The sequence below is a fragment of the Plecotus auritus genome, assembly GCF_963455305.1.
Source record: "Plecotus auritus genome assembly, chromosome: 1".
NCBI lineage: Eukaryota > Metazoa > Chordata > Mammalia > Chiroptera > Vespertilionidae > Plecotus > Plecotus auritus.
The window spans coordinates 148993316-149007430 of NC_137770.1; the positions used below are offsets into that span (position 1 = coordinate 148993316).

At 38.9% G+C, this 14115-nt stretch overlaps 1 protein-coding gene across 2 annotated transcripts in view; it reads left to right on the forward strand.

The window, feature by feature from the left end:
* The window catches only part of RSU1 (Ras suppressor protein 1), a 196079-nt gene that overhangs the window by 88410 nt on the left and 93554 nt on the right, over nucleotides 1–14115 (forward strand). For both annotated transcript variants that reach the window (XM_080666111.1, XM_080666112.1), the window contains exon 8: nucleotides 858–990. In XM_080666111.1, the coding sequence (XP_080522237.1) occupies nucleotides 858–990 (133 nt within the window). The remainder of the gene's footprint in view (nucleotides 1–857; nucleotides 991–14115) is intronic.

Here is a 14115-nt window from a genome sequence, read left to right on the forward strand (position 1 = left end):
AGCCACACTCAAGGGGCCAAAGAGCCGCATGTGGCTTGCGAGCTGCTGTTTGCCGACCACTGATCTAGACTGATGTAACCTGATTGTTTCACCAGACTTTATAGAAAGAATATGAGATTTGGAGTTAGGAGTCAGGTTCACATCCCCACTGTCATTTTCTGATCTTGTTAACAATTTCCCCACATTTCTATTTACTCACCTGTAAAGTGATGTTAATAAGTGGACTCAGGAATTGCTGGAGAATCAAATGTGGAGATTCTTTGAATGTGTAAACTGATGAGGACTATACAAGTGTGAGTTTATGTGATAACCATGTTAATGAAATCAATTTGGTGCTGATTCTGATATGTTCTTATGGTATCTGAGAAACGTAATAATAATTTTACTTGGGCAGTATTTTATCTCTCTTCATTCATATTGTTCTTTGGCTGATGAAAAACAGTGATGTTGATCGGATGGGTCTAGCTCAGATTGAACAAGCAGTGATTCACATTGTCAAGATAGAATTTCAGAAGGTTCTAATAGCACTTCTCTTCATTTTGGATAGCGTCATTTTAGTTAGTCTCTGTAGCAAATACCTAGGAAAAATAAAGCATATACTACCTATGTAAGAATTCCTTCCAGGTTTACCTTCTTCCTACTTCCTTCCCTCCACTCCCTCTCTCCCTCCTTCTTTCCTTTGTTCTTCATTTCTTGGTCTATGGTACTAATTACTTGTGTATCAGTAATGACCTGGGGTAAGCAATTTTTAAAAATAAATCAAGTGAACCAAAAGGTACTTAGGCTTGTGCTGTGGTTAGTCCTGATCTGTGTAGGATGAAAGGACCTTCATCTTTTTTCTTCTCCATCTTTTTCAGGAAACCTGGATCTGACTGGTCAGAAACAGGTATTCAAAGCAGAGAACAATCCTTGGGTTACCCCGATTGCTGACCAGTTCCAGCTTGGCGTGTCCCACGTTTTTGAATATATCCGTTCAGAGACGTATAAGTAGTAAGTAGACTAGTTGTTTTCCAAAGTAGTACACTGTGGCTTTATAGTATTTGTAATTATGCCATTTTAAAACTATCATGTAACATTGTTGTCTTGGTGGCAGTTAGTTCATAGTATTCTTACATGTTTTATTAATAACCACATGTAGTAATTGTCTCGTAGTGATAGATTCTTTTAACTGATATTATCAAAGGGAATTTATACCAAGTTTGTTTAGAAAATTTAAGTTGTTATATTAGTTGAATATTCATGACACTAAGAAAATTGGTCAGACACATTAAGATCATAACATCCTTTTTTTCTCCTTTGAATGCAAAGAATAACAGCTGTTATGAACAAAATAGTTAAACAGTTTGTTTATAAATGAATAAAGAATACTAGAACACACCATTCTATTCTAGAGAAGCTTTTACTTTGGGGAGATGGTATTATTTCTAAGAGAAAAGGGAGGGAAGGGCAGAAAAAGAGGAGGAGTCAGCTAGCTTGAGTCACAGCATCAAAATCCCTCAACTCTTCACCTCAGGTCAAAGAAGATTGTGAGGAGCCCACCCTAAAACCCGGCTGGTTTTACCTTTCTTCCCCAGTGTGTCCTGGTTGGAAGGAACTCTCTTGGCCCCATCTGCTCTGTTAATCTTCTGTCATTATTTCCCTTCATCCCACCTCCACCCCATATTGAGTTAATCGTTTATCTTATGCTTCAGTGGCCCCCTAATGCTGAAATCTAGTCACCTCTAGTTTTAAGCAAATGCAAAAGACATAAAAATCCGAAGTCAAATTTAATCTGTTTTTGTGTTTGTTACCAACATATGAGAATTTAACATTCCAAATATTAGAGAAAAATTAGAGGATCAGTGAAGGTCAAGTTCAGGTGTGAGTCTCTCTTTTTTTTTTTTTTTTTTTCTGGTATCAGAAAAATGTCCCACACTCAATGATAGCGTATCTTCATATATGGAAAAGCTTAAATCATGGTTTAGATTTTTTATGACATTGACAATATATCTTAAGATTTACCATTAGAGTAAAATGAGAGAAGTATAGGATGTGTGTTATGTTTCACAAGCCACAAGTTATGTGCAATATATAGATATATAGTTTATTTAAATATGAATATAGCTCATCCTTGGAAATTGGTTTAATTAGTTATGAAAATGTGTGAAAATGTAATTGCAAATTAGAAGATTATTGTTCATTTTGTTCCTCTTAAATTGTTAATCATTGCCATCGTTGGTTTGAGGTAGAGGTTTAATTTTTGTTAGTAAATGGGAGTCTATTTATAGCTTGGTTTGTAGGGAGTCGTTTTAGAAAATCATTTTATATATTTTAACTTATAACAAAGTACACAAATGAGCTCCTGTTAATCCAGAATTGGGGGAAATACTGTTTATTATTCTGGTTAACCATTTTTATTTTTATTTTACCATACTTTATAATTTACAGAGAATTAAAATATATTGCATATAAAATGCTTCTAATTTCTTCATTTTAAAAGATTAAGTTGTGAATTTGTTAATTTTATATTACCTCAGTCATTATTGGGCAATTAGTAACTATTAGATGCTATTATAGACTATTTCTATTTATTGATGATGGTTAGGATCTGAATGAATGAGAGGCATGTTTCTTTGACTGAGTTAATTGGTATGCTATTTGAAAAGGACTATATGACAAAGCATTTTAATCAATAACCAGTTTGATGTATGTATATTCTTATCTTTATTACTGGTATCCTATATTTGGGAATTGGAGTAATCTAAGCAATTTGCCTATTAGCATACCTTTCTGTATTTGATTTCCTCATGAATAATTATATTAGCTCTTATACAGTTAAATCTGTATTAAAAAGCTTCAATAAGTTTAGGAGAGTCATTGTCCCATTTTTAGGAGGGCCAGTTGTACTCCGCTCACTGCTTTTAGAGGAGTCTGTGAGCCTCTGCTGGGAGAAAGCACTTGCGGTGAACTCAAGGGCCAGTCTTTGGAGCCCGCAGAGATCATCTCTTCTCCCCTGGGAAAGGAGAATGTTGACCACTTCCTACCACTTCCTGCATTTTAGCCCTTCTGTTCTTCACCCATTCTTCCATAGTTATCTTCACTCCTTTATCAAATGTACCAGCCAAACACGTGGACTAGTAACTAAGTAAGACACTAATCAGAATCTTAGTCTTTTAAAAATACTTGTATAAAAATGCCATCGTTATGTTTCCCTGATTTTTAAAATTTAAGGTCATCTTTTATATGAATATAGTATGTGTACACCTATTAATGTATATTAACTACATTGGTTTTTAAAATTCAAGTTTTTTTAAATACATAAAAAAAGTGTAGTCATGTAACTAGAACCCAACTGAACTTTTTAATGTTGTTAAGCAGCCACTTCATAATTAGAGGATTTTAGTATCCTTTTCAACTATCTGAAAAAAAAATATTATTATCAGGTACTTGGCTACTTTTAAAAAGTTGTACCTGTAGTGACCTTCAAAAAGGCAATGTATTCATTATACTCAACTTTTTAAAGCAAATTTCACATTTAGTACCTTAGTCATAACTCTAGTCTAAACCTTGTGGTTTCCAATCTTCACTTCTATGTCTTTTTATAAAACCATAAACACCTCCATCCAATAAAATTTCCTTTTTTTATTATGTAGATCTTCAGATTATCACGATAGCATATTTTAAATTTTGTCTTGGCACTGAAAATACTAGTGAATCTCCTTCCTTTAAAAAAACTTTTTTTTTCTGACGAATTGACCCATTAGTTAAATAAAAGTAGTAAAGAACTTACTAGCATGTTTCATTTTCATTCATGTCTGTAGTCGACTTTCACAGTGACCTTCTTGTTCTAAGCACATCCTCAGAGGCCGTCTGAGACTAGAGTAGCAACAGTCAGAGAAGATGGATTATGTGATTTCCAGGCTCTAATGGACTCCAAGAGAAGACGTGGACATCTGAAACAAAACAGTGAAGTTAGTGTTGAGGAAAAATTTAAACACTGTGAGGTGATTGAACTTGATGTGGAGATGCACTTGTGCTGTTAAGCTATAGGAGAGGTGTGTAGGAGTGGCTGGGAGCATGTTGTGGTATAGTTCCTCAGGAGTTGGTTCTTTGGAGTACATTTTGGGCATTCGTCATAATTTCCTCGTCATTTCTCAAGTGGAGATTACTCTGCTTATTTATTGTACTATCAGCCAAGGGAACATACTGGCTGGAGTCACAGCATTGCCCATTCATTATAAGTTACTCCCTCTGTTAAAGCAAAATAACTTGCTTGGTTGGGTGGTTGAGGTTCAAGCTCTACAAGCACATTACTGTTTTCAGGCTGTTGTCGAGAGATACAGACACCTCTTAACTCAATATTTGATAGTCCTCATCTCTGTATGACCTCTTTTATTCCTGTGAGGCACAATTATGATAGAATAATCACCGCATGTTAAGTTTTCAGAAGGTAGATTTTTTTTCCCCTAGGAGAAGAAGTCAGATTGGAGTCAGGATCCTTGACAAGATTCTTTGTAAAAGGGAGTAACTCACACTTTTCCCATTTCTGTCAAGGAAGGTGGATACAAGCCACAAGCCATTGTGCAAGCTGACAGGTTAACTCTTAACAAAAGGAGAGGTTTGACAAATGTTAGGCTGAAAACGTGTCGGTGGATGAGGCATTTGGAAAACAGGAATCCTCATGAAGGCTGCAATTTGTGAAGCATGGCAGTCCTATTTCCAGGGCGGCCTAACTCAGCAGGCCTCTCTGTCATTCTTCCTGTCTGTGACTTACTTTCTCCCCAGATAGGGGCCACGCTCCCTTGTTGTTTTGTTTTGGTTTTTAGTCTTAAATGAAGACTGGCTATACTATTATTCATGTTAGTTAATAGAAACATTTTAACAAAGCAATGTTTGGTGAATGGTGAGCAATGATGAGGAAAATGCTGGCAATTTCTCTTCACTAGAAATCTAGCAAAATAAATCATCCTGCTTGATTTATAAGGAAGGATACTTTTTGGTTATTGTTTCTCAAATTGTTTTACTTGTAGTATTAAAACTAAGTAATGTTTTCTTTTTTTCTGTATTGTGTGCAAACCTGTTAGAGGTTATTATGGACATAAATGGGCTCTATTAAACAGCTACTGTACCCTCTAATGGCTTCTGAGACAGTGGCCTAGAAGATCCTTAAAATAATAGATTTATCTGGTCTACCAAAAGGCTGGAGCATTTCAACCTAATTGCTGATCCCATTCATTTTACGACAGCCCTTTGCAGAAGAGATTTTGTCTAACAAAACCGTGTACACCTTATTATTTTCTGGTGAAGTATGAAGGGCTGCACAGAGCTAGCAGAAGGTTTTTATAAATATCACAGAAAGATGGAGGAGAGGGTTAAACTGCCAGGGCCTTTCTAGCAGAGAGGGAATTTTATGTAGTGACAGTCGGTAAGCAGAACAATGTAGACTTTTCTTTATCTGCACTACATCTGAAAATAGTTCAAATTAAGCCAGAGAAAAACAATATTTCTTTATAGTAGACATGAAAATGAAGAACCAATTTTGTTCCTAAAGCTTTTGACATAGAAATTGTTTTTATATTTACAAGTTGACTATGTATTGTGTTCCTGGTAATTTATATTTCCTTTATATTTCCTATACATATATTTTGGTTCGTTTTTTATGTTAACAAATATTTATTATATTTTTTCTATAATAAAAATTGTGATTAAAACTTGATATATCTGGACCTATTTTTATGCAAATATCTTGCATATAACTAACATTGCTAAGAAATGTCTAAGAGAAAAGGTAAACCCATAAAATGTTACATTTTGGGTAGTATTGTGTCATATTCCTTATTTCATGTTTACTTAAATGGTAAAATTACATAGCATTCCTTTTCTCCAGACAGTATATTACCAGTGCACAGAGTTGGAGAATGCTTATTTTGCTATTGAATAGATGTAAGTCAGGGTGTAATAGCAACTGTTGACCTTTGACGTAGTCACCCCGACTATTCCTCAGTGACACCATGAGCTATTAATTGCCCTGGTAAATTAATATCTCTCCTCTTCAGGTAACAGGAAGAAAACAGACTATTTGAGGAAGAGTACATAACAATTTTCTACCTCTTTAAAGTTTTTTTTAGAGTTAAAAGGATTTCTGCTTTTTAACTTGTTTAGCACTATTATTCAGAGATAATTCGTATTTTTCCTTTTTCTGTATGCATTTTCACAATTTTGTTTTGATACATAAATATTTTACAAGCTTTCAAAGCTTTACTTTCTATAATTTTATAGCTTATACAGAATGCTTCAGTTTTTAAAGGGAAGGTGCTCTTCCCATTTAGCATTTCCAGTACACTTGGATTCTGGGGGAGTTACAGTAGAGAACCTCCACCCACCCTCCCACCTACCTCTACACAAAATGGAGGGGATGGTCCTCATCTCTCTGGTTGCTTAGTGGTGGTGGATTTCTTGCAATATCACAAGAAAAATAATTTTCTGAGACTCACATGGGAGAACGAGTGAATTAAATCCCTGAGTTTCCAAGTTTTGTTTCCTTCAGTCCGGCGATAGAAGAAGTGCAGCAGGGGCTTCAGCATAGCTAAAATCAGTCAGTGTCCAGCATTTCTTCTACGTGTTGGAGCTGGGTCCAGTCCAGCATCAGGCTAGCTTAGTTTGTGTTTCCAGATGCAGTTCATTTGTCCATTGCATGTGGTGTCCGCAGCGCCTCATGGCTGTGAAGAACCCTGGGGCACATGCAGGGAAGCCAAAAGTGAGCCACAAGCCCAAGAGTCACCAGAATCATGAGCCAGGGGTGCCAAGAGAGTTCATTCCTTTGTTTAGGGGCTTATGTATTCCCAAATTTTCATGCACTTGCAGTGGCCATGCCCATTCTGGCCAATTATTTCTGTTCCCAGGTGTGATTGACAGGCATGCATCTGTCTCCCCTCTGTCCAGTCCTCTTTTCCTAGTATTTTGCAGGGAATAGGCCAGTGGTTCCCTGGGGAATGTAAAGTTGCAGCTCCCTGGTGCAGCTGCCCAAATGGCATACCTATAAAGTCCCCCTTTGTTCTTTTCTTATAATTAATAACTAGCTAATTACAGTGGTATCACTATGAAGGTCAAAGGTGAACCCTGATAGGGTTTAAAAATCAGTTTCAGGAGGCTAGCTTGTATTCCTGAAGAAACTTCAGGAACCTCATCTCAGAAACCTCATCTTATGTATATTCTGGAATGCTTTTCGCTCTGATGAACATTAGATATAAACCCAGACTTGGACAAGGTTCCCTCACATACCTGTGTGCATTCTCTGGCCCTCTAATGTGGTCACGCCTCAGGCTCTATGCTGGCCTGTGAGCTCTGCAGGGACCTGGAGGATCAGGCTGGACCAATGAGCAAGAGCCATGTCAGTCTTTCTGCATCCTACTTCACTGACTAGTACACGTGTCATTAGAGTTCTGAATAAATTCGGAGGGGCGAAAGGGAGACAGACTAGTAGCTGTAGCAGGGGGAGAAGTTTACTCTGAACCTTGCACCACAAGAGGCTTTCACTTAGGACTTCAAAGAGCATGGTGTCTCTCTGTCTCCCTCCATCCTTATTTCCACCTCACTTGTCTGTTGATTATCAAGCTTGCGTTCCGCATGTTTTGTACAGCCCTGTGGTACTGTGTGATATATTGCAGTATCATTTTAGGTAAATAAAATATTGTTTGTCCCACTTAACAAAAGGAAAAGTGTTGGGTTACTTCCTCTTCCAGAGAACCTGTTTTGAGTTCCATTTTTAGATGCTACTCATTTGATGTAATTATATTGAACTATTTAATATTGACCTATTCAATGAGATGAAATTGTTTAGCCTTACATATTGATAACCTTTATTAACTCCTAGTAATCTTCAAAAATTCAATGCTTGATGCTTTCTCTCCAGCTAACATGAGTTATTGCCAGCATTTGATTTTTTTATTTGAGAGATAAATTAACAACTGGCCTTTTTATAATCAAACAAAACTGTCTGTTATTTTCTATTCTCTACAAAGTAATATCTTGTTTTATTATGTGCTGACTTTTTATTGAGCTCTGGTCTCATATTCCAGTTAGGCATTGTTGTTGGGTAGGCAAATTCTGTTTATTAGTGAATGTGCTTAAATACTCTCTAAGGCTTGATCCCCCAGCATATGCTTGGCTTTCTGAGTTGTATGTTTTTCCAAAACATTCAGTTCACCAATGTTTCATTTTAGGAACACACTGGCTGGGCTGTTGTTCTTGGGAGAGGGTTAGGTAATGTTACTTCAAATCTTCTTTTAAGAATGGGCCATGTTAAAACAAGCTGGTTAGAATTTGAAGGCCCCTTGGGAATGGAAAGCACCTAATAAAATTCCCTGCTTCATCCTATTTAGCTAGAGAATTGAAGAAGGGAGGCTCACCCACCAGGGACCCGACTTTTGTTTCTTTCACAAGATCCTTATGGAGGGAATCAGCAGTGTGGAGGGTCTTGTGACGGGATCTCCACTGGGAGGCGTGGACTGTCCCTCTGACTTTGTGTCCTTAGCGGTAGCTGCTGGTGCCTTGCTCTGTAAAATGTGGAGTCAGGACTTCCTGTCTCATCTTGGAGTTCTGATAACCACATCTGGAGCCCTTTATAACTATTGTTTAATTTTCCTACCTTGTCTCAGGAGAACTCAAGACTACTAATAACAGGGCACAGAGTTCTCTTCTCATGTAATTAAAGCTGTTTGCTTCTCCAGAGGAGAGGGGGATGTCGGAAATGCGGTGCATATTTTCATGTGGTATACATGGCATAAAGACGCAGTGATGCTCTCTGCTTTGAAACTGCGGAGAAGAGGGGAAGTAAGGCTGTTCTTAGAGGAATGGCTTAGAGATAGCTTCCCATCCCAGTTCCGTCAGTGCCAAGTGACCTCATCTCACCCACGCTCAGCTTCTCCATCTTGAGGGCAGGAGGTTCAAGCTAGATCATCTCAGAGTCACCCCAGCAATGGTTTCTAATTCTGAGTTCTTTATTTTTCTGGGAAACATGATTTATGGTGTATATCAATTCATTATTTTTTAAATTTAGTTTAATTCTTGAATTTTCCCCCATCTGGATTTACTTTATTGATTTTTTTCTTTTAAAGGGAATGGAAGATGATGATGACCCTGAATATAAATTGTTACAGGAAAATGGATACAGGATAAAATTATCAGATCAACCTTTTTATTCTATATTTTATGGAATACCTAATATATGTTAGGCAGTAACTTAAGAGTACACATGAATTCCTGACACTTTCGATTCTTCAGACTTATTAATCAATGTAGTCAGCACCAGAGCAATTTTATGAGATTTTCCAGTCATCAAAAATTTATTATCAGATAAATCAAAGAAACAACGAGCATCTTAATAGGTTAGAGAAAGTGGCATGTAAAGGGTCATTTAAGACTATGCTTTTTGTCAGTTGTGTGTTATATTTACAACTAGTGTCAGAGAACTTACTCATAATTTCGTGCAAAGAGTCAGTGTGATAGTTACCTTCTTACGTAAAATCTTCTGTTTTCTTCAGTAGAATAGTGTAGACTGTGACTGCTAAATATACAGACAGTAGGAAACATCATGTTTTGATGTTAAATTTAGAGTATTTATTTTAAAACAGTGTCTACATGTTTTTCAGAATTTTATTATAGTAGTCATCCAAAGTTAAGAATTATCAAACTCAGTCCTTTCCTTTCAGACAAGATTGCTAAACTTGAACTCTTTGCTATGGCTTGGGAAATAGCAATACGCAAATCCCCTTTCTTGTGGACATGTTCCATATAGATCTTCTAACAAATATAAGGCACAGGCTTATGTCTACCATATTCCTGTCGCAGTTTTAACAACTTTCCGACAGTATAATGAAGACTTACTAGTATATCTTCATTGTATGAGATTACTTGAGGGAAGTTTTTCCACCACCCTATCCCTGTCCTGATAGTACCGGCATCTCACTATCTTCCAGGACACAAAGATCATGGCAGTGAGCCAAGTGAGAGCTGAGCTGGCTCCGTAGCGCGTGACCCAGATCCACTGGGAGTGGACCCAGCAACACAAGGCTGGGTTACTTCCCATCAAAGTTGCAGCCTATTTTCCAAAGATCTCCATTAGTGCTATGTTTTCTATCTGGTATGTTCCTCTTTCCCACATTTAGCTATTGAATGTCCAGGTATTCACCAAGTATCAAGTTAAAGATTGCATTCTCAGAGACCTTGTTCCTCAGGTCTCCGTGTACTCTAGGTCCCTTTTACCATCTTTCTGCAGAGCCTTTACTTTTTCTTCATAGCAGTTTTAATAATAACAATGGCTGTCAGTTATTGAGTGTTTAACCCGTGTGACTGACATTGTGCTAAACTCATATGTGCTGTTCATCAGTTTGTAACTCAGTGTTTATTTCTGTGAATACTACTTCTATTTGGGGGATGGTATTTAAATACATGTTTTCTTTCCCTTAGGAGACTGGAATCTTTTTGAAAGCAAGGCCCTCCTGGGCTTAGCATGGGGCATGCCCTCGTGTCGTATGTAAATGACCCGTCTCATACAGAGGAGCCTCTGGCAGGTTGCCCTGATTTCTGAAAGAAAACCGTTCTGACATCCAGAATGGACCACAATATAGTTCTCTGTGTTTGCTGGTACATAATAAACAATACTCGAAACATTAAAATGTGCTCTCAATAGATCGTATGAAGTGAAGATTTTGTCTTCACAATAGTCTTTCATTGCTTGTATAGATCTCTATTTACCATTCTACTCTCATATTAGAAATGAAACTGTTCCTTAACTTCACAAAGAAATGAGTTATGTATGAAAATGAGACTTCATATGAATATGCAGTCTCTGTGGTTATTTTGTGTGCCTCTCTTTGTCCATGCAGGGAGTGTTGCTTGGGTGTGTGGACTGTGTGGTTGTGTTTGTAATGATTGGTGTATTTCTGAGGAAGACAGAGTAAGCTAGTACTGGTGGTTATGTTTTGGAAGGAAATTGGATGGCTAGAGGCATGAAGGGGAGGGCACATTCTCTTTTATCCTTTGTATCTATTTAACATTCTGTTTTGTATATGAGTTCTCTAAGACAGCGGTCACTAACCTTTCGGACCTCATGGACCACCAGTGGTCTGCGGACCACCGGTTGGTGACCACTGCTCTAAGAGATTATTTAAAAAGAAAAATTTTGTAACCAGTAGGGCCTATGAAGTTAAGAAGGAAGAACCACAAAGAATGTAGCTATATAATTGGTTTTGGCTCCTATTATGTCCCCTTTCCATTTGTTTGCCTAATGTATGGGGTGAGGAATGTCCGGCCTGAGGGCTAAGGACCTCAAAAGCATTTGGTCTGGCCCTGCCAAGGCATTAGGGGTGAATTAATTAAATGTTTGACCAAATTCCAGCTAATTTTTAAGTTGATAATTTTGTATGGTCTGAGAATCCTATCTAATAAAAGAATAATATGCAAATTAACCATCACTCTGCTACACCCACAATCCATGCCCACAATCCAATCTGGAGCGAGTATGCAAATTAACCCAACCAAGATGGCTGCAGCCACGGAGAGAGCAGGAGGGAGGCTTGGGTTTCCCTGGCAATGGAGGAAGCCAAGCTTTCCGCACACCCTGGCGGGCCCAGGCCTCCGCTCAAGGCTACAAAGTTTCAATTATAGAAGACAAATAAATCCCAACAAAAATGGCTGCCGCAACAGAGTGAGCAGAAGGCTTAGCTCTGCTCCAGGCTACAAAGTTTAAATTATAGAAGATAAATAAATCCCAGATACCAGGGCCTCTGCTTGGGTCACTGGGGGGTGTGGCCAGCCTGCAAACCACCACAGGTCCCTCGCCCAGGCCGCCCCATGCCCCAAGGGAACCCCCACCCTGATTTGGGACACCCTTCAGGGCAAACCAGCTGGCCCCCACACATGCACCAGGCCTCTATCCTATCTAATAAAAGAGTAATATGCAGATTGACCATCACTCCAACACACAAGATGGCTGCCCCCATGTGGCCAAAGATCCTGCCCCCATGTGGACACAAGATGGCCACCACAAGATGGCCAGCAGGGGAGGGCAGTTGGGAGGGACCAGGCCTGCAGGGGAGGGCAGTTGGGGGCAATCAGGCCAGCAGGGGAGGGCAGTTGGGAGGGACCAGGCCTGCAAGGGAGGGCAGTTGGGGGCAACCAAGCCTGCAGGCGAGGGCATTTAGGGGTGACCAGGCCGGCAGAGGAGGGAAGTTGGGGGCAAACAGGCTGGCAGGGGAGCAGTTAGACATCAATCAGGCTGGCAGGGGAGTGGTTAGGAGGTGATCAGGCTGGCAGGCAGAAGCAGTTAGGGGCAATCAGGAAGGCAGGTAGGCGAGCAGTTGGGAGCCAGCAGTCCTGGATTGTGAGATGGATGTCTGACTGCCCGTCTAAACGGGCAGTCGGACATCCCTCAAGGGGTCCCAGATTGGAGAGGGTGCAGGCTGGGCTAAGGGACACCCCCCCCCCCCATGCACGAATTTCGTGCACTGAGCCTCTAGTGTTGTTATAAATATCCAAATGGCCCTTGGCAGCAAAAATGGTTCCCTACCCCTGACCTAGTGGAATCTATTCTTAACGGTCTTTCTTTAACCAGGTGCACCAAACACCTTCTAAGTGATGTTGCCTCTTAAAATGTGTCCCAAATTTTGGACAGCGACTGTCTGAATGAGAGGTTTCTCAGGGGACACATGGATCTTTCCTATTCTTGGCTTAAGCATTGTGAAATCTTACATCATTTGTAAGACTGCTCAGGCTTTCCTATATCCTTGGACAAATCTATAGTAATTGCTTTTTCTTCAGAATCCTACATGAAATAGGAAAAGGTGGTCATTCACAAAGACCTAAGAAAGAGAATAGGAAAAATAAGCAAAAAAACATACTTCTTCGTTCAGTTTCTTTATTGTAAGTGAATGAAAGGTAAGGTTTTCTGCATTTGAGAGGTCATGATGGTTGAAATAAGGAAGAACGAATCTTGAAAGAACTGATTGTATATTAAAGGGTGAGACTGGGCTTCAACTTCCCATTTACAAGACATAGATATTTTATTTTAATTATGTTCTCTCATTTATTTATTTTTTGGCTGTATGCTAAGATAATGTGTGCAGTTTAGACTGTTTATGTGAGATTATGAGCATTTTTAATCTGTTTTTGTGCATACTCAATAGAAACTGCATGAGTGGTGATTTTTTTATAGTTTAATAACATGAGTGGTGATCTTTTAATAGTATATGTCTTGTAACTAGCCAATTTATATTGGTACTAAATTCTAGATAATTCCTAAGGAATATAAATTTTACCAATAAAAGTTTTTGTTTTGAAGTACTTAATTTTGGAAATGTAATTTTTAAGGTTTTTTTCAAGATGGCTTCTGCTTTATTTTTATAAGTTTAATTAACAAGATAGGTCAATAAGAAAAATACTGATCATCAAGCTGATGGAGTAAAAATAGCCTTTATTAATTTAAACTGAAATGTGGTTAGGTAAAGAAATAATGGCAGATGGGAAAGTGCTGCTTCAAGACCACCATGAGCCTGCTTCGTACATTACTGAGGATCCAGAGCAGCTATTATTAGAAAACTTCAGAGCATACATGATAAAGTCAGCTACTCCCCATCCTTCCCTCCTTCAGTTTCCTCTGTTCATGTGCTAACGTCCAGGTTGGTTTATGTGTGTCACAGTTCCCTCTGTCACACAAGGAGAGACTTGACAGTCACTGACTTCTTGCTGTGTCCCAAGCCTCAGTGGGTTCCTTACAGGCTTCTGCTCCCACAGGCTCATGACTCCATGAAATGTTAGGTGTTCACCCAGCTTTCAGATGAGAAAACCAGTCACGGAACAAGTAAAATGTGGTTTAGCCTAGTGATGGAGCCAGAAATCAGAGTCATCTGTCCTGCCTCTAACTTTCCTTGTTGCTTTTAGATAGTATTTAGGACAGGGGTGGGCAAACTTTTTGACTCGAGGGCCACAATGGGTTCTTAAACTGGACCGGAGGGCCAGAACAAAAGCATGGATAGTGTTTGTGTGAACTAATATAAATTCAAAGTAAAGGAGCAGAGGGGAGAGCAAGAGAACCGGATAGAACAGCCGGATCCGGCCTGCGGGCCGTAGTTTGCCCAA